The sequence below is a fragment of the Triturus cristatus genome, chromosome 6 (assembly GCF_964204655.1).
Source record: "Triturus cristatus chromosome 6, aTriCri1.1, whole genome shotgun sequence".
NCBI lineage: Eukaryota > Metazoa > Chordata > Amphibia > Caudata > Salamandridae > Triturus > Triturus cristatus.
In genome coordinates, this window is record NC_140589.1 from 148,976,485 (window position 1) to 148,996,977 (window position 20,493).

Here is a 20,493-nt window from a genome sequence, read left to right on the forward strand (position 1 = left end):
TCTGGGCGCTGTAGAGACCAGTCAGAAGGTCAAACCCGAAATGCTGCCTAGCTGGAGACAAAGAGCCAGGTTTAAAGGGAGCTCATGAAATCCTGTAAACGGGGGAGGTTTTAAATTCCCAAGGCAAGGACTTCCAGAGCACAGCAGTAGATCTGGAGAAACGTTTGCCGCCCTATTGACAGAGACACTATGCTTTTCTTAACTAGTGAAAAGAACGAAGAATATGCCACCTGGATGAGGATCTTTCCAGACTTCACTACACCGGTACAGTGTGGTGGGTGAATGTGGGTATGATAAGTGTTTCAGATGGCTTATTTCATTATTCCTGCTTTGAAATAAAGTTGGCTCATTTTTGTGGTTCCATATGAGTTGGGCTACAGTGATGGACCAATGGGGCTGTATGGCATAGACCGAGTCAGGCTGACTGGTGGTTTATGGACCACTCAATTATGCTATGTACAGAATGGAGTATACCTACACCATTACTTTCCCACGGACCTCCAGACCACAAGATTCCCTTGATCGCATACCTGGATAGCCTTGATGATATTGTGTATAGGGAATGAATAGTTGTGTGTAGTTGATGGTATAGTCTCTGTTGGCCAAAGTGAGGGAAATGTATGTGAAATTGTGTGAGTGTGGCTCTGGGGTTGCACTGTGTTTGTTATCAAAGTTATATTAAGCACCAGGTGCACGATGCATTCAATCATATCACCTGTATGTGCTCACAGCACAATAAAGTAATAAAAAGTACGTTATCACAAAGCTTGTTTCTAAGAATTTACGCAGCAGAATATATTTGCAAGATTGCCCCTTGTATGTTTAACACATCATTTAGAGGTCTGGCCACAGACAACTTTGAAGTGTCTGTAAACTTCATGTAATCAGAGCTATAAAAAAGTAGTAGAGAGAGCTTGGGCTTTGGGTCAGCCTCCTTAAACAATTGGCTTTCATATGTTTCTCATAGTTTGTCATTGCTTGGCTATGCTGTCCATAAAGGCCATGGCATTTCGTAAATGGGTTACATTCATCCAGTTCTGTTTCCTTTTGTTTGTCGTGTAGTTCCTGAAAATACATAGGATCTGCACGTTTGTAGGTAACATAAACTGAGGGAATGGTGTCGAGACTGATTCTGGACACCCCCACAGGATATGTCAGCCTGTAGACAGCTCGCTCACAGTGCCCCTATAAGCTCCCTAACCTTACCAAGGAGCGAATAGTTTCTGGAAAACATTGAACATGACAACCCTTGACCCAGCCCTTGCTGAAGCCGGGGAAGTCCCCCTCTGAGGTGGCCGCTTACCGCCCGTTGGCAATGCTCACCGCCGATTATAAAATCCTAAGTCGGATATTGGCCTCCAGACTCCTGCCCTATATGGCTCGACTGGTGCACAAAGATCAAGCAGGGTTCATCCCCAAACGCGAGACAGCCGGCAATGTCCGGCGTCTCCTTCGGGTACTAGAGGCGGTTTCGCATAGCTCCCAAACTGCTACCATCTTCTCGGTCGACATGGAAAAAGCCTTCGACAGCTTGGAATGGCCGTATTTGTACCGGGTCCTGCGCGCCTTCGGCCTGGGTGATCGCTTTGTGTCATGGACAGAGCTGTTGTACAGGGGCTCCACGGCCCGTACTCGAACGGGGGACTGGTGTCTCCCCCGTGCGTGGTGGGCAGGGGCACACGCCAAGGATGTCCCCTCTCGCCGCTGCTGTTTGCCCTCGCCATAGAGCCGCTGGCGGCTCAAGCCCGTACGGGCAGTTGGTTCAAGGGCCTCCAGGTGGCCGACGATACCCACTACATCGCGTTGTACGCGGATGACCTCCTCCTGTTTTTAAGTAATACCCGGGGCGATCTGGAGGAAGCCAAGAGATTGCTGGGTTGTCTGGAGGACTTGGCAGGTCTGAAGGTAAACTGGACTAAGTCGTGCCTCTTCCCCGCTTCCCGGACGACTGGAGGCCCTAGTACTACGGAGGGGGTCAGCTGGGAATATAGCTGCGTCACATACTTGGGGACCCGCATTTACCATGACCACGCGGACTTGGTGGAGGGCAACATCGGCAGGGCGGTGCGGGGTCTCCGAGGCACAATGGACTTCTGGCAGACGCTGCCACTTTCCCTGATTGGACGAGTGGCTCTACTTAAGATGGTGGCACTCCCTCGGCTGCTGTATTACTTTAGGACGCTGCCAATCTGGGTTCCGGCGTCGACATTCAAACGGCTCCAGCAGATGATCACGGGGTTCTTATGGAATTCGGGCCGGCGTCGAGTAGCCCTGCACAAGCTGATGAGGCCGCGGGGGGAGGGTGGTCTGGCGGTACCCGATCTGGAGACTTATTATTTGGCTGCTCAATTGCAGTGGCTGACCCAGGCTGTGGCCCGAGAGTTCCGGGGAATTGGCGAGGGTGCGGGAGGGCGGATACCGGCCTCAATTCTGGCAAAGATAATCCTGCAGCAGCCGCTTCGAGTGGGGGATTTGCCTGCTGATGTGCAGACTTTTCGGCGGTGTTGGTCTCGTAGTCAGCAGAGAGCGCGGGTCGTTCGTCCCTATGCGCCCGAGATACCGCTCTTGATGTGCGAGCAGCTCCCGCACGGGGGCGACTGGGCGGCGTTATCGGGGTGGAGCGACGCGGGGCTGACGACGATAGGGGACTTATACGAAGATGGTGTGCTCCTGCCGTACGACTCAGTCCGTGGGCGTTATGAGCTGCCGTGCGGAGATTACTTGCTTCACACGGCTCTGGTGTCGGCCATTCAACGTCGGTGGCGGACCGGTTTATCGGAGCCACAGACCTCCGCATCTTGCCAATATGTGGTTTTAGCGGCGGGCACACTAAAGGCGGTTACATGTTTATATGGGCGGATGACGATGGAGCGACTGACCCCCCTTGACAGGTTAAAGCAGCACTGGGAGGAGGATATTGAAAGGGAAATTCCTGATAAGGTGTGGGCTGAGTTGCTAGAGCGTCCTTGGAAATGCTCTAGGAATGCTCGTTTTCAGCAGATTCAATTTTTTATTTTGCACCGGGCTTATCTCACCCCAACCAAGATCCAGAGTTATTTTCATACTCTCACGGCGCTCTGCCCTCGCTGTCGGGCGAAGGGTGCCGACCTCTGCCACATGCTGTGGGGTTGCCCCCAGATTAGGGAGTACTGGCGGGAGGTGTGGACATTGCTGTGCACTATCACGGACAGGGAGATAGATTTTGGCATCAGCCCGAGCTTATTACACTGGTTCCCCCACACCTCCCGGAATAAACTGACTAGCAAATTTATTGATCTGGGGCTGGTGTTAGCTAAGCGGGAAATAACAGCTAACTGGAAGTTGCAGCGGGGACCACGTTTGCAGAAGTGGAGGGCGGAATTTACTCGATGGGCGGACTGCGAGGCGGTCCTTCGAACGCAGTCGGCTGCCCGGGTGCATAGTGATAGGGCGATGGAGTCGGCCCGAGCTTGGGGTGTGCTGGTGGATCTGCTGAAAGTGGCTGACCCTACTGTGGATGAGGCCTCTGAGGCGGAGGTCGGGCAGGTCCCGGCCTCTCCTGCATCTGCTTAGGGCAGAGAGTAGCGATTGGGACATAGCACAACTGGGGGGTCGGCGGGCCTGGATTGGGAAGGTCAGGGATATAGAGTTCTCAACTTTAATGTATCATCAGGTATCCTGTCAAGCAGTCATGCCGGAGGGGGGGGTGGGTGTAGGGGGGGGGCGGTTGGGGGAAGGGTCATAGTAGGGGGTGGTTGTTTGAAGTTTGAACTTTGTTTGGCTGCTCCAATTTCACGGGGGTACTATCTGTGTGGGGACCCCGCGCCCTGCTAGTCTATACTATGCCTACGGGGGGCCGCCAGGGGGCGGGCCTCTAAGGATTATCCTGCAGGGTGACTGGGGGGAGCAACGATTTACCCATGTACTGTGGACTCATAGCTGGGAAATTTATGCGATGGAAATTGTATTTTGACATGCCCAGGCGGGGGATAGTCGTTGATTGTATTGTTTTCTGAGTGTTTAAATGCCAATAAAAATATTCAACAAAAAAAAAAATGACAACCCTTGACCCAGGGATGGTGGAAACAGTACAGAACTTTTCGCTCAGTCAATCATGCCGACTTAGTCTCACAGAGATACACAGAATAAACGTTGGGGACGTTTTCAATAAGCATTTATTAAACCGGCGTCATTCTAGTGTAAAACATGTGTGTTGCGACAACCATTAGACAAAAGCAAATGTAAAAGATTACAAGCACCAACAGAGTAAATAGAAGGTAGAATTCTACCATGGTGCAAAAACTGGTTCTGGAACATGGAGCGATTGTAGAGAAAGTGAGAGTAGGTCAGATAAGCATGAGGAGACAGGTTTCATTGTTTGGGTTGGAAAGGTACAACAGAAAAGCGTTTTAAATGTAGAATCAATGACTGTGCCTAAGAAGAGAAGCCAAATGATGCTTGCAGATTAGGGGGACTGCAAACCTTGATAGAAGTTATTATAGTGCTGGAGACAATGTGATGGATGAAAGAAAGGCCCAGAGGTGTTCATGTTAAAAGGATGACAAATTGTCTTTTAAAGGAGATGAGAATGTATTGGAGGATGCGAAGATAGATATTTCCTGCTTGTCAGATTTTGACTCATACCCTGAGTAACAGTAAAACTGAGGAGGCAGATAAGACCTAAACAGGCACAATTGTCGATCTCCTAGGTATTGACATGTTTGTCTCTTTTCCATTTAAACATTCATTATCCCCGAGTTATCTCAATCCACCATGTGGCTCATTATGTGGGATAATCGCTTAGCAGAGAAATTCCTAAGCAGGCGAGAAAGAGTTTTTGTTCTGAGTGTCCAAAGCCTTTTTTAGCAGATAAAAAACACACATGACTAATTGGGCGATAAAGTATTAGCATTCAGTAGTAAAGAGAGAAGGATCTGCGGGAAAGTATAGACCGAGGTTTAAAGTCTTGCAAAGTCCGCCTTCTCGCCATCTCTGGCCCGTTGACAAAACGTTTTCATTTAGCCAAAGAGGCTTATGTAACTGCAAAAGGTGCAGAGGATCAACGTATTTGGTTTGTTTGTTGGGAAATGCAAACAGAGCACTGATCCTTCAAAGAAGGAAAAGTAACTTCATGGTAGACTATATTCTCTCCTGAGTAGGTGTACCCACTCGAAATCTACCTCAGAACCTTGAGTTATGGCGCCCAATGTATATCATTGTAGGGGCCGCTTCATGTGTCTCACAACCGACCAGTGACCCTGCGAGAGGCAGAGTTCCTGCTCCTGGTGTTATTCAGTTTCAAAACATCTATTGTCGGGTTGCCTGGCTACCATCTTGTAGACTCAGCTTGGCACCTCATCCTCATCAATTCCGTCAGGCCAGGCATTTCTTGAGGCTGTTTCTCTCCACTTCTGCAGTTGCTGCTGTCCGGGCATAGGGCCAATCCAGACCCATGCCATGGTCCTCTGAATAGGGGCAGGGAGGCACCGTTTTTTCCACCAGTGGCATGGAGCTTAGACTCATGTGTCTGCCACCATCTTGGGCTGGGCTCCACCATCAACACATCAATTTACATAGTCAAAAGGGCCTCATATAATAAAAGGCGAAAAAGTCAAACACAAATAGCCAAAGGTATCGTTTTAAATTCCTAAAGTAAAGTCAGTTGTTCCTCAAAAGTCCACTGAAAAGTAAAGTCATGTAATTGTTATGCACTTAACACAATCGCCAAGCATAATCACTTGACAAGAAAAAGACTATCAGCAAAAAGAAAAGAAATTAAAGCAGCCTTGGTGACTTGAAGGAGCCAGCAGGATAACTCTTTCTTATGGAAACAAAAAACCAATGCCCAAGCAAAACTATGATAAGAAGTCCTTAAACAAACACTGGCATTTTAATTATTGCACGTTTTTAGACCGGTTTTATTTTTATGTATTGTGTGGCTTTTTCTTTAGTTTTTGTTCTTTTTTTTTTTAATGCTCGATTGTAATGCAATGGTTTTAATTAACTTATGCATTTAAATAAATAAATACCAAATACCACTTAACACAAAAAAAGTTTTAATTAACATAAAAACAATACATTTTCGAACAAGCATTGGCATAGCCAACAGGTCTCGCCTTTGGAACCTTATAAGTGTTTTGCCAGAGATATTGACTTTTCCTATGCTGTGCTGTACAGAAGAATGCAGCATGCTGAAAAGGTATAATAAAGAAGTGTCAGAAGCATTTTTGTTACCTTATAAATGACCAAGAAAGCATTATGTACAACTGAACTACCATATTAAAAAAGTATTAACAATAAATAATGTCTTGAGTTTTTTTTTGTCCTTTTAATGCTGGCAACTTCTATCTGCCTGTCCCAATGGTTGCTTGTTATGGTTTTTTTGTTATGGGGGGCATAAACAACAGGAGGGTGAAGGTTGGGAAATAGTACCTGTATAACAGTCAGTGAGAGAGTCAGTCAGTCAGTGAGAGAGAGTCAGTCAGTCAGAGTTAGTGAGAGAGTCAGTCAGTCAGTGAGAGAGTCAGTCAGTCAGTGAGAGAGTCAGTCAGTCAGTCAGTCAGTGAGAGAGAGTCAGTGAGTGAGAGAGTCAGTCAGTGAGAGAGTCAGTCCGTCAGTCAGTGAGTCAGTCAGTTAGTCAGTCAGTCAATGAGAGAGTCAGTCAGTCACTGAGAGAGAGAGAGAGAGAGAGAGAGAGAGAGAGAGTCAGTCAGTCAGAGAGTCAGTCAGTCAGAGAGTCAGTGGGAGGTGGCCCTTTGATCGTCCCTGGTAACATTCTGGTCTGACACAATGGTGGTAGTTCCTATTTCTGACTAACACTGGCCCTTACAGAATGGTGATCATTTGTGACGTGTCGTGTGCATCCTGTGGGCCCACCTAGGACATAATGGTAATTGTGGCAGTATGGAGCTAATTACTAGCATTTTGTTGGCATCCATTACACCATGGTACAAAAGGGGGAGTTGGCAGTTCGGGCTGGACTGTTCCCATGAGGCACAGGGTCAGACTGATTTGCATATGGCGATGTCTGAACTGGGGTGGCAGAGTGGGCTAAAGAACGGTGATGGATCAAACCCAGATCAGTTGACTGGGTGTGAGTGTTTGATTGGTTCTGATGCTCCGTCCATCACCACCCCCTTTTGTACCGCTTTTTTCGCCATAAGTTGGCAGGGTATGCTCAGAAGTGAGTCCCTTGCTCACTTTGCCACTGGATTCAAGCAAGCCTGGCTGAAGACGGCTGAAATCCCAGAAACCGGTCCTAGGAAGCTTGTTTCCGGTCCAGGGAAGGCATGGCTTGGCAGTTCGGGCTGGACTGTTCCCATGAGGCACAGGGTCAGACTGATTTGCATATGGCCATGTCTGAACTGGGGTGGCAGAGTGGGCTAAAGAACGGTGATGGATCAAACCCAGATTAGTTGACTGGGTGTGAGTGTTTGATTGGTTCTGATGCTCCGTCCATCACCACCCTCTTTTGTACCGCTTTGTTCATCCATTACACCATGGCGCCAAACTGTGGCATGTGGTTCACCCTGGCATAAATGCGACCATTCATAGATATTGTAGGCATCCTTTTCACCACTGCGTTTCTTCTTGACGTATTAGAGACATCCTTGGCTCCCACATGATCACCCACAGTGGTTGTGCCCACTGTAGCACAATGCAGGTTCAGGCCAAAAGCTAGTAATTCCTGGCATATTGTAGGCAGCGTGGTATGCTGGCATTGAACATATGTGACGTGTATGATAATGCATGTGCGCAGCCAATTCTCTCCAAAATCTAGGGCAGATAACATGTTTTCAATACCCAGGAGTTAGTCAGCGGGTTGGGAAAGACAAAACATAATGCATTTATAAATGTACTTAAGACACGTATCTATTAAATACACCAACCAAAGTAAGCTAGGTGATAATCCTAAAGAGGAGATGGGCCAGCAATTATCAATATTTTGCTCTTTAGCAGCATTTGCCATAAAACTGAAGCTTTACGCACCCGTCTGCCACGGTTCTCATAAAAATGCAGTAAACACGAGGCGGCGGGCATGCGAGCAGAGTCCTGTCTGTGGGGAAACAACAAAAGGCCATCTCCTGGTCATGGGACAGCGCCATCTCGTGGCTTCTTGGCAGAGAGACTGGATAAAATTGCTTTGGACATAAAACCGAATATCTAGAAGGAATCATTTTTTTGGGGGTGTATTTCTGTTTTATATCACCAATATGGCACCACGGAGACAATTGCGCAATGCGTCATGTAAAACATAGTGGTATTGAACATACTCTCAAAGTCGAAGAAAAGAGAGTTAGCAACACGCTGTGTACCAGAGGTATATATGCATGGTGGTGGGCTGCTGGTGCCCTTTAGACGTATTCTTAAATTTTGGTTGCCTTTTCTTTGAGGCTTGGGATGTGAGACTGCGTCACAGCTTGAGGCTCAAATCGGCTCCCGGCCTTTATACTTCTCCCCTACACAAGCTGCCTGTGGGCCATTGATCATGTTTACATTCCACCTACATCTGTTTTGTGCACATTCTGCTCTGTACAGAATGCCAAGAAGCCGCTCCAAATCTGCTCTGTACAGAATGCCAAGAAGCCGCTCCAAAATAGTAAATATTCGCAAAGGGGCTCTGCTTCTCATGCATTTCGCCTAAAGAGTCAGTTTACATCCATGTTCCCCAATTGCCTCCTTTGGACATGAAGAGATTCATCGGTAAATGCCCTTGTTGCAAACATGATATGAGAGGTCGTAGCCTACTATGTACGCAGGTGCTTTCCGCCACCAGGTGGTAGCATAACACAACAGGGGAGAGGGATTACAATGGGAAATGCGTGATGTGTTAAGCAACGACTTCTTTCTGTTACCAAGAGAACAAGCACGGCCACGCTAATTGGAAACAGATGGCCCTTGCGTGCCGCTGCTCGCTCCCGCAAGGTGGATGCCGCCACACGCACGAGTGTTTGAAAAGTGCCGACCAATTCCAAAAGGTCATCACCTAGAGCAGCGCATGTGCGCTGAGCTAGGCTCAACCTAAAAAGCAGTGTTTATTTCTAAAGTTTACTTTTTTTTATATACATTTTTAAACAATACAAAATTAAATTCAACGTTAATGTAATTACTAATCTTATGAAAAATATTTTAAAACAAACACATTGTATTCACACTGCATACTGTAAAGGTAAATTAATCAATAAACTTATTTTAAACATAACTATTAACATTTATCATGTATGATAATGGTTATGCACAAATACCTTTTTTACAGTATTTTTTTAATAAGGTAACATTGTCTTCTAATTGTTTATAGTAATTTTTAAACCGTTTTATGTGTTGAAAAATAAAACAAAAATCTGGTTATTTCTTTTTTAAAAGTCATTAATTTTTAATTGACTGTAATAATGAATAAAGAATTAATCGGGAACATTGTATTTTTCTCCATGCAGTTCAATGTAATGCAAGTCTTTTTATTTCCAGTATCCCCCCATTATGTCTTATGGTTAAGTCCATAGCTTAGTCTTTTTTCTTCATCACTTTAAAGCAATGTGGATGGTGGTTGTGAGTATCCAGTTCTCCTTTTCATTTTAGGAGTCTAACAATATACATTTATATCTATATAGTCGATGGCAGTATTAAGTTTGTTTAGGCAATTAGATTTTGTGTTGGTGATTTTGTTAGTTAGGTTTAGAAGATTGTTAGCTATTTTGAGTTATTGTATAGCTTGTCATTGTTAGTTCTCTAGAATTGAGTCAAACGCAAGTTCACTAATGGTTCCATAACCAATGCTTAGGGTCAGATTAAAATTAAAATAACACTTTTATTGATGTTTCTGGGTCTATTTTAAATATTTTATGGATCATAATTGTGTTCATAATTCTTCAAAGTCGATTGCTGTTGTTCTAGGGACATCATTCTTAGTTTTTGCATTGATAGGAGTTTATGGTAGGTTTACTTTGTTTAATGGTGAGGAGTAAATAAATAATGGTATGTTATTTTTTGGGATCTGGCTGTGGATTTTATATAGCAGAGTAAAAAGCGTTGAGCAGGATTTAAGTGGACCATCCATTAACTAGGTATTACAATGCATTCAGGTTAACACTGTGCATACACATTGGACAGTTGCAAAATGTTTTCTCCCAGTGTCCGGTATATGCACCAGGTAACACTTTACACCCATTATCCCCACTGTCCCAAGCAGAATCAATAAATTACAGTGCCAACTGTACGTATAAGGCATTCAAACAATCCACTCTGTAAAATTTAGCTGTGTCAAATTTCCTCACAGGAACCAGTAAAATACAGTACCACATATATAGCTCCATAATGTAAATAGTTATTTCCAGTTCCTAACAGAGACTCACTGATTACAGTGCTTTGCATACACGTCAGCCACGTAGCACCCATCATCCCCATGTAAATTGCTATGCCTGTTTCCATCAGGAACAAGTAGAATGCGGTGGCGCATATATTCAGTGGCCCCATAACAGCTATAATCCCCCCTTTAGAGAATAGTTGTGAACATTTTCCTTCATCAGTTACTAAAGTTCTGTGCCAGGTAAATGTAACCGCCTTAACACCAACCACCCCCTCCTCCTACCCCACGGTAGAAAATAGCTGTCTGTTTCCCCAAAAGAAATCACTAAACTACACAATGGGACAACACATTAACACCCAAAACTCCTATCTAGAATATTGATATGCCAATAAAAAAACAGCAAAGTGTCCGAGATTTTATATCAATAATCCTCCTCGTGTTAATAAAAAGCCCTGCAGAAACACATGCTTTGTAGTGTCAGGTATATGTAAAAGCCATATAACACTGATAATCCTACGTTAACAAAATATATACCCCCAGTTTCCTAACAGGAACATGTCACTTACATTGCCCTATATGTGTAAATGCTATTTAACACCCATACTTTCCCATTAAAAAATCGATTTTGAATGTTTGACATGCAATTTCTTGTATTGTGTGAAAGTAACTGTTGCTAAACCCGCATTTTAAATATTCAGTTTCTCCAACCAAAAACAGTACCATTCATTGACAATTGTATGCTATTGCCACACTCAGCCAATAATCCCTCCCACGTAAAGGACATTAAGTGTTCGCTACTATTTGTAACCCAGCAATGTAGTTGTTAAGCCAGAACATAACGAGCAGGAATGTACAATGTGATAAAACATAATAAGGTATTATGTAAGGTAAAACATCACATTTCATAAACTTCCTAAGGTGCATTATGTGACTTTCTACCAGCAAGGTAATGGTTAAAGAAGTGCGTTTGTCAGAAATGAACTATAGAAATATATTGTATAAGAGAAAAACACATTCACTAAGTGTTTTCCTTCATGTGTTGATAAAATCAGAACAATTACTTTATTGCGTTCGTTTGTACTCAGCAATTCTTTTTTTGAAGAAACAAGCGTGTTCAACATTCATAATAAGGTCATAATAACCTGTACGGTAAACAATAAATGCTGAAAATCAAGTGAACTCTCACAGTGTGCATGTGAGTATGGAACTGCACTGCCACTAGTGGACACCTGACAGAATGCAGCCCCTCACCCACCAATGAAAGCAAATGTATAAATGTGAGTAGATGAGTGTTATACATTTACATTTGAAATTTAGCCTCTCCTGTTTTGTATGAATTTGCTGTCCCTTTTGAAACTAGAACTTGCTAATTATATGTTTATATAACCGCTTATTTGTAAATATTTACGCAACTTGTTTGCTTAATTCTAGGATATCTGGTTCCCTGGATTCCTTGACAGAAATTCCTGCAAATAGGTTGAATCATTCCTTTCCAGGTAATTACACACTCTGTTTTCTACTTTTTTCCCCTAAGCACAGACCAATGCAAATAAGTGAAAAGGTCATCTTTGAGCGTAAAACATTGTTTTCAGCCATGTATTAGTGAAAGCGTAAGCCACATTAAGATTGTCTTTCATCCATATATATATGTAAATCCGTATTTGTAAAGCGCAAGCTACTCACCCTTACGGGTCTCAAGGCGCTGGGGGCCGTCGTGGAAATTAAGTGAGCTATTGCCCAGAGTCATATGGTGCTGAGCTGAGCTGCTGCCGGAGCCGGGGATCGAACCGTGAACCCTATGCTCCGTAGTCAGCTGCCCTGGCCGCTGCACCACACCTCTCCATAGAAGATTTCCTGAGGGTGAAGATGGCACCTTTGAGGTGACTTGTGTCTTTCATATGGCGCTTAATGCTATTATTTTGGTTTAAGCACTAAGAAGTTAAGTGGTGCTTATTATATTGACCTCGAAAAGATGAAAGACTGACTTGGCCTTGCGGGGTCACACACAGATGTCACGAGTGAGCACTTATTTCACTGAGCCATATTTTTGGCACCTATACTTCAACCTATGTCTGCACTCAAGAAGCAAGCATTTATGGAAATTCCGTTTGAATTGTTTCAGCTTGTGAAGAAATCGGGTCCTTTTAATTGTATTTCCTTATTTAGAAAAAAGTCTTTCAAACAATCACAGAGGTAAAAATACATATCAATTCAATAATTTAAATTCGCAAATTAAAATTAACCATTTTCAAATGCAATAAAAAATAGTGCCACAGGCCAGTTGCCACATGTAAAAAGTGAATTTGCATTAAAGATTCCTGTTTTATAAATTGTTGATGCATTGATAAAATAAAAATACGGTCCATCAGAATATTGCGACAGTTTGTTTGCAGTGTAAAGAAATGTTTCTTTAAACTGTACATCTTTTCCCTATGTAATTTAAGTACAGCGTTACTCAACAGCCATCACGCATGGAAGGGGTCGGTTTCTCCTTTCTAGTGGGGTGATCTCTGCACTGAATCGTATGTAGACTGTTGTCATTCGCCTATATGTCTACGACCAACCATTTGCTGGTTACTCAGCTTTACTCAACACCTTCAGGTTGGTTTACATCTAAAACGTTCTTGTCGGTACCATAGTCATCTTTCCTGGCCTTTCTTCTCAGTTTATTTCCTCTCCGCTGCTCGGTTGGCCACCACACCAGCTTTTGTTGCACAATGCCCTTCCTGCTGTGGTTAAAGGTAAAAGAAAGCTGACCATGGCTTGTGCCCAGCTCGCCTTCCTGGCATCACATCACAACAGAGTACCCTTGAATCGAGGCTGGCTGACCATGTCTTAATCCAGACCGAGCCACCACTACAGGGGTGTTACTCCTTCCCATAGCCACACGTCCAATCAGATATTCTCTGTGTTGGGTGCAGGACTGGAATGGTTTTAGACAAAGTATTTCGTTCTTCCCTGGAACTTGGTGCTTTGCTTGATTATGAAGGATTTTGGGGAAACTAGAAAGATTTTTTTTTATTTTTAAAAACATCATTAACACCTGTATGATCAGCGACCCAAATACATTCTGTGATGTTGAACGTTTTTTTCCGATTGTGTCTATATTGAAAATACCTAGAAATTGGGATACAATGAATCATTTACTTTGGGTCGTCTTGGCAACGTTTTCGGAAGCAACTGTGTGACTATGCTTGAGCCAGCAATCACATTTTTTTTCTCTCATTAATTACATTATTATAGGTGGCTTCCACGTTAAGTAGTCATTAAGAGCACAGGTTTTGAGGACTGTTTCTCACTGCTTTAATGTCAGAGCAACGAAGGGCCCAGTGCTTAATTTGTAAAAGTGCTAGGGCTGTCATCAGGAGGCCTCTGCAGCTTGCAGCCCCCATTGCCCCGGCCAGCACTGCTGGTGACACTGCAAACCCACCTAAGAACGTCACACTCTATCAAGTGCAGCACTTCAGACTATTCCAGGCCCCCAAAGCTTTAAGAATGACTTGGGTGGCCGGTAATTGTCATTTTAATGTATAGTAAATTAATAAACAATTGTTGTGCTCATCTCTAAAAGACACAAACAGCGCCACCATGTGACAGACAGTCATAAGACCTGGTGTTGGCAATTAAGTGCCAGTGCCGAGCATCGTAAACCACTGGCTCAAATTAAGCACTGCAAAGACCTGAATCCAAAGTCTTTGCTCGGAGTTAACGGTGATCCACCGCCATCCATAAAATTCTAGAGTTCCGAGGAAGCAGTGGTGTGCGGGTGATACTCCTGCACCACCAACCGCTATCTCCACCTTCAGCGTAGGTCTCTACAGACCCACGCTGACAGGGAATCACAGGCTGAGCTGACAAGCAGGTCTTACAGAGCCAGTCAGTGCAGCACCGTCTGACCTTGCCCAAAACTTTGGATCATGGGAGCTGGAGAAATGCACAGAGGGTGGCTAACCAGAGCGATGAGAGAGCCTTGCAGGACACTGTTTAGGCTAGAGGTTTGTGGGGGTTGGTGGATGGGTTCAAGGGGAAAATGTGATCAGATGAAGGCGCTTAGCTCTCTGCAGCTCTTCTACCCCGCAGCGGATCTATGAGATCCATGGAATCAGATGAACAGAGGAAGAGGATTTGGTGAGCCATGTGCAAAATAAATGTGTACATGGGTATTTGTGTGGAGTTTTCTGTGACCGTAGAAAGTTTTAGCTCCACCTTTGTTGTCTACATGATGTCACTTGGAAACCCTGAATGGAAAATAACCCTTATATTGACAGCTACCCATGTATAATTCTATTTGTGTTCCTGGTCTGAATATTGATTGATCACATATGGGTTGTTTTTTAGGCCAGCTCAATACTCGGTGCTTATATAACAATACCGTAGTGTGCATCATTGGAGTTTTGGACCTGGGATTTAAATAATACTTTCATACCACATGCTTTGCCCTCTTGCAATCTGTGCACCCTCAAAATGTGCTCTTTTTTGTACACATAATTTGGGCCAGGTTGTATCTAGAGCCAAGGGTGTGCACAAAGACCAGTAGGGTACAGTATTACCAAACCAGTTATAATCCTGATTTAGGCAGTGGGAGTTCTTATTCCAATTGTGGCTGGGGGAATGAGGCGCTCTGTTTTTCATATATTCATACATTTCATAGAGCTACTAATAACCATAAAAATGGGCTAATGATGAATTTGCAGCCTGATTCTGTTGACAAATATTTTATTACGTGAGCAAAATGAAAATGAAAATTGCAGATAAGCATAGTTGAGCATCTTTACTGACCGAAGTATTTGCGCCTCTACTGAACAGTTGTCTTTCTTCCGCATTTAGGCTTCCGGCGAAGTTTCAGTACAACATCAGCATCGCCATCACAGAGGGAGATAAGCAGAAAGAACTCTTTTGGCAGGTAAGCATGCTTAGTTTTAAAATGGGGTACTTTTTTAATTAGTTGACCTTGGAACCAAATGCCGTGCATAGATGGAAAAGTGGCAATGTCTTGTCTTTACGCTGTGCAATTTCATCAACCCCACCCTGTTTGAAGGGATGGTCCCCCATGCTTATAAGAAAACAGTGGTCACTTCTCTGCTGGAAAAGGCTGGCCCAAACCCCAGTGATGTGACAACCTAAAGACTGATTACCCTGCTCTCTCTGAGATCATAGAGCGACATCTCGCTTAGGGATCGTCTGCCACCTTGGATGTCCTTGGTGCTCTGGACTTTTCACAAGTGGGTTTTAGACTTAGACATAGCACTAAGGCAGTCCTAGTGGGTAGCCTTGATGATTCTACCTTGGCGTATGTTATCACATCACTAGTCTCCTGTACGCTATTCCTTATCCATTAACTTACCCAAAAGCAATGTTGCTTTTAGAGTCTAATAAGCTCTGAAGAATGTATTTCACTTTACGTTTGCAGTGTTTGACCATAGCATCTAGGAGCTTGAAACAGTCCTGGTGTCAACTCTTGACGAACTGCACTTCACTATGGATAAGGGGCAGCCAACCGGCCTAAAATGAGTGGATCCATTAGCAGCTCTTGTTGCTGTTGACCACACCAGCTTAGTCGACCATTGGTAAGGGATCCGTACGGCTAGTGTAGCTTTGGACTTTCTGAGTTGCCTTACACAGGTTGTTTCGGCACTGCCATTCTGACCAGCAGATATTCCTATGATTAGAGGGATGCCGCGGGGCTCTGCTCTCTCGCTCATACTATTTAACATCCTTGTAAGAATATTCTGGGTGAGTTTATTTGCAGTTTTGGTTTTAAGGCGCTGTCTTTCGTCACTAACACTCAACTGCTTCTGAAAATTGATCAAGCCAACTCAGGAACAATCAGTCATTTCTGCAGTTGCCTTACAGCTGTCCACATGTGGATGGCAGACACTTTTCTTTAGTTAAATGGCAGCAAGACAATATTTGTTGATCAGGGAAGATTCAATGGCTTGGTCTGAACAGCTTTGTCCTACTGTACTGGAAAACTGCTTCCAATTGCTGTAAGGCACAAAAGTAGGCATATGGTTTAAACTTGACTTGAACTTAAATCTTCAGGTCCTGAATGTATGGGCATCCTGTTTCCTCCTCCAGCCCACCCGGAACAATTCATGCCTTTTGTTCCACCGGGGAAAGCCTTCCAGTTGTGAGCTCCTTGTTTCTAGTCGGCTGGATCATGGTAATTCTGTGTACTGGAATTACAACTGAGAGAGCTGTCATTGAGCTTGTATTCGGAAATATGTGTCAAATATCCGGTGATCCTGCAATGGCTTCCAACCGAAGAACACGTTCATTGTAAGGGTTAAGTCTTATGAAATTGGTCGTCCCATGAACTGACCCAAAGTTTCTCCCAGATCTTATCCCCCATGTTTCAAAGCACCTCTTGTGATCCTTCTCTCTAAAGTGCCCCAATTCAAGGAAGTGCATTGCATTGAGAGGACCTTTGGAGTCCTTCATCCCCAACTCCTCCAGCCCTGTCTGCTGCCTGACTACTATTTTAAAGATGTTTAAAAACGTTCCTGATTTGTTAATGGTCTATAATGGTCTTCTGTTCTTTGTGTCACAGGTTGTTGTAACAAGTTTTGTTATTCTTCCCTCTGTTCATATCTTGTTTGTTATTGGCCTCTGATGACGGTAAATGTGCTCTACAAATAAATAATAAATAACACTGTTGGTGTTGTTCACAGCCTATTTACACATTGGGTTTGTCACACAAGCATGCTGCAGGGATTCTGAGTGGCCGGCTCTTAGGGGGTCAGAGACGTGACCCTGACAAGATCAGCAATGACTGAGCTCCTAAACTGTATAATTAGAAAGGCAACCAAATGATATAAAACCTTTGCCCAGTGTTATTTGTGGCGTTCATTCAGTGGCTGGCTTGAGCAGTGATGAAGCCCTTCAGCAAAAGCAACAACTTAGGGAGTGTGTCGGGGAGCTGTGTGCAACAAAACAACAGTGAGCAAGTTCCTGAAAGAATTATCTTAAGAGTACAAACCAGTTTTTAGAAGAGATAAGCCATATAGCAAATTACATACAAATGGAGAAGTTAAGAAAAGGGATTCAAGACTTGTTAAAGAAAATGAAAGAAAATGGTTGAAATCCTGAAAAACATTACAAACTACCCCCCTGGAATTCTGACCCTATGCATAAATTAGCTTAACCTAGAAAACATCTTGGTGTCACAATGAATCACCTCTGAGTCGGAAACACATAACAAGTCTGCCCCTTTCAAATCATGGTGTGCATGTGTATTACAACTGAAACCATGCAAAACCTGCTCAACAGTATATCTGCAAATTGTCTTTCAAATGAATGTGTACATTGTGCAAAAAATATGCATTTATATATCCAAAAGGCACTTAAAATAGGGCAGGAAATCAAGTGAAAAGCAAGAGTTTGTGTCTAAGACAATTTGGGGAGAGGCCTCTACCTATCGTCTATTTATTTATTTATTTTCTGGATCTTGATAAGCGCATGGCTACCCACACACGGGCTTCCCAGCGCTGACAGGAGACCTGAGGGATGACATACTAACTCAAGAGAACAGGTAAGTTTGTTTCTGAATCTAACCAAATTATGATTGGATCTTAGACAGAGAGGGAAGGAGTTCCAAAACCTGGGTGCCAGGTAAGCAAAGAAACGCCCTCCGCTTCTGGCCTTTTTTATTCGTGGCATTGCCAGAAGAAATTGGTTATTTGACCCTAGGTCACATGCTATATGGTGAGGAACAATGATGCTTCAGAATATGTGGTCTCTGAGCGTGCTTTACTTTATGAACAGTACAGAAAGTCTTAAACTTGATTCTCTTCCTCACTGGCATCAAATAAACGCTAGCTAGTGCCAGTCATGCTGAATGTGATGTGGGGATATTCAGCAAGATTCTGGCTGCGGCATTGTGTATGACCTGCAGATTTCTGGTGACCTACATAGGAGTCTAAAGATAAAGTGAATTGCCATAACCTAGGCGTGACAAAATGATAGGAAGCACATTTAATTGTTTTCCTGAAGGCTCTTAGACCAAAACATGTCCCCGCCAGTTTCCTGGCCTGTGCTGCCATGGTGAGATCTTTAGGAAGGAATACTTCCAAGCTCTTAACTTCCTCTTTTGGAGAAGGACGATCGCCCGGGCATGTGGGCCAGGAAAAATTATACCAGAGAGAGGGATGGTTTCCGACCAGCATAACCTCTGCCTTGTCGCCATTCAGTTTAGAGCAACTGTTGTACATCCACGTGTGTACCTACTCCATACAGTCTGCTAAATTGGCCTCAGTTTGTCTAATGTTACAGGCAAGGGAGACAACAATTTGGGTGTCTTCTACGTATGAGACCATTGTAAAACCTGTAGAGCAGATTATGTCAGCTAAGGGGCGCATGTATATATTAAGAAGAGTAGGGCTAAAGGACAAGCCCTGGGGTACTCCACATTTAAGCTGATGGGTGACATGCAGGGTCCCTCTCTGACCTGGAAACCTCTATTTTCCATAGACAGTCAATATAATATACCTGGTGGAAAGGCTAAATTGGATAAACTAGCTTGCCAGATATGGCCAGCTCTCCTGGTGCCATTAAGGCCCATGAGCTGGCGTTGCTCCTTTATTGTCTTGCTATACCCACCTCAGTTTTTAAAAGAAAGCGCACTGTTTCTCTCTGGGATTTAAGCATTAGGTGCCTCAAACATTGGTAACTACATCTACATTTGACCTGTGTCCTATGTGTGTGTTCATTACTACAGGCTCCATCCTTGTAATTCTAGTGCATGCAGCAGCTAAATCACTTATTTACATCATAGCCTTGCACATTGACATGGATCAACTGTGTTTATCCACACACTTTATTTATATGTTTGTTCTTTTGAACTACATCTTTGTGGTGTTACTGTGTTCATGAAGGAAACAACCATGGTCTTACAAATGGGCTATATTCTGAAATAAATTGCCCAGGCCCACTTGAAGCTGTGTTTGTGCGATGTACATGCCATTTGAGGCCTGTGTTTTGTCCCCAATCTCCTGGAGTTAGACTCTTTGCTCAAACTGTTCCTGTGGTGGTAGCAAAGGTCAAGAAATTGGACATAGGTATTAAAAGTACTACACAATAATAAGCGTATGTAAGAGATGTTATCCACCAACATTTGTTATCTTAGTTTACATACTGTGATCTTATCTGTTAAATAATATTTAATGGAGCAGACCGCAGTTCATCTTGTTATGTTACGCTATGCAGTTTTGTAGAGCGCACAGCTACCCCAGCAAAGGGGCGTCCCGGCGCTGATTCCAAAAAACTGCATAGGCTCTGACAGGAAAGAGGCCTGCAATGGAGGCAAGAGGTACGTTTTAATTGCTTTGCGAAATGCCAGATAGTTCTTCAAACTGCGGATGAAAATAGGAAGCGTGTCCCAGAGTTTGGCTGCCAAAGTGCGGAAGGAACGTCCCCCGGCGCGTACGCTCCTCTCCCGAGGGATCACCGCCAAATGCTGCCCCATCGACCGAAGTTGACGGGAAGGGGTGTATGGTGCAAGCAGGTTGGCCAGAATACCTGGGGAAGAGGAGTTCAAGATTTTGAAAGAGATACAAAGGGACTTAAACTCTATACGTTTGGCCACAGGCAGCCAATGAAGCCGACGAATAGCATTAGACGCAGAGCAAGTCCTAGGCAAGCCAAGGAGAGTTCTGGCCGCAGCATTCTGAACCCTTTGTAGTCTCGAGATTTTGGTCTTGTTAGAACCCAGGTAGAGTGAGCTGGCATAGTCAAGTCTCGACAGTATGGAAGCCTGTCCCATAACCTGCCTGATGGAGAGGTCAAAAACCCCAACAATGGTGTGAGCCCCCGCATTATACCTAAACAGGCCCCCGCCACCTTCTTGGTTTGGGTCTGGAAGCTAAGGGCGGAGTCTACCCAGACACCCAGGATTTCTACCACCTGTTTGGGGGCAGGTGCATGCTCCAAAGTGGCAGGCCACCAATGCTTGCTTGACAGCTCAGTATCTTTCCCTACCAGCAACACCTCGGACTTGCTGGCATTGAGCTGGAGACAGTTGGCAGACATCCACTCCGCAATAGCCTCAAGGTCACTCCTGAACTTGCAGGCGTCCCGAGTGGAGTCGTCCGAGAGTGTGACTACCAACTGTGTGTCATCAGCATATTATATTGGTGTGAGCACTCTGCTCTCGGCCAGTGCCGCTAGCGGTTGAACATATAGGTTGAAGAGTGTAGGGCTTAAGGCAGAGCCTT

The 20,493-nt window shown here is 44.2% G+C and overlaps 1 protein-coding gene across 1 annotated transcript in view; it reads left to right on the plus strand.

The window, feature by feature from the left end:
- CLIP4 (CAP-Gly domain containing linker protein family member 4) overlaps nucleotides 1–20,493 on the plus strand; it is a 188,161-nt gene that overhangs the window by 161,591 nt on the left and 6,077 nt on the right. Inside the window, exons 12-13 of the mRNA XM_085609523.1 lie at nucleotides 11,714–11,778; nucleotides 15,110–15,185. Of these exons, the coding sequence (XP_085465649.1) occupies nucleotides 11,714–11,778; nucleotides 15,110–15,185 (141 nt within the window). The remainder of the gene's footprint in view (nucleotides 1–11,713; nucleotides 11,779–15,109; nucleotides 15,186–20,493) is intronic.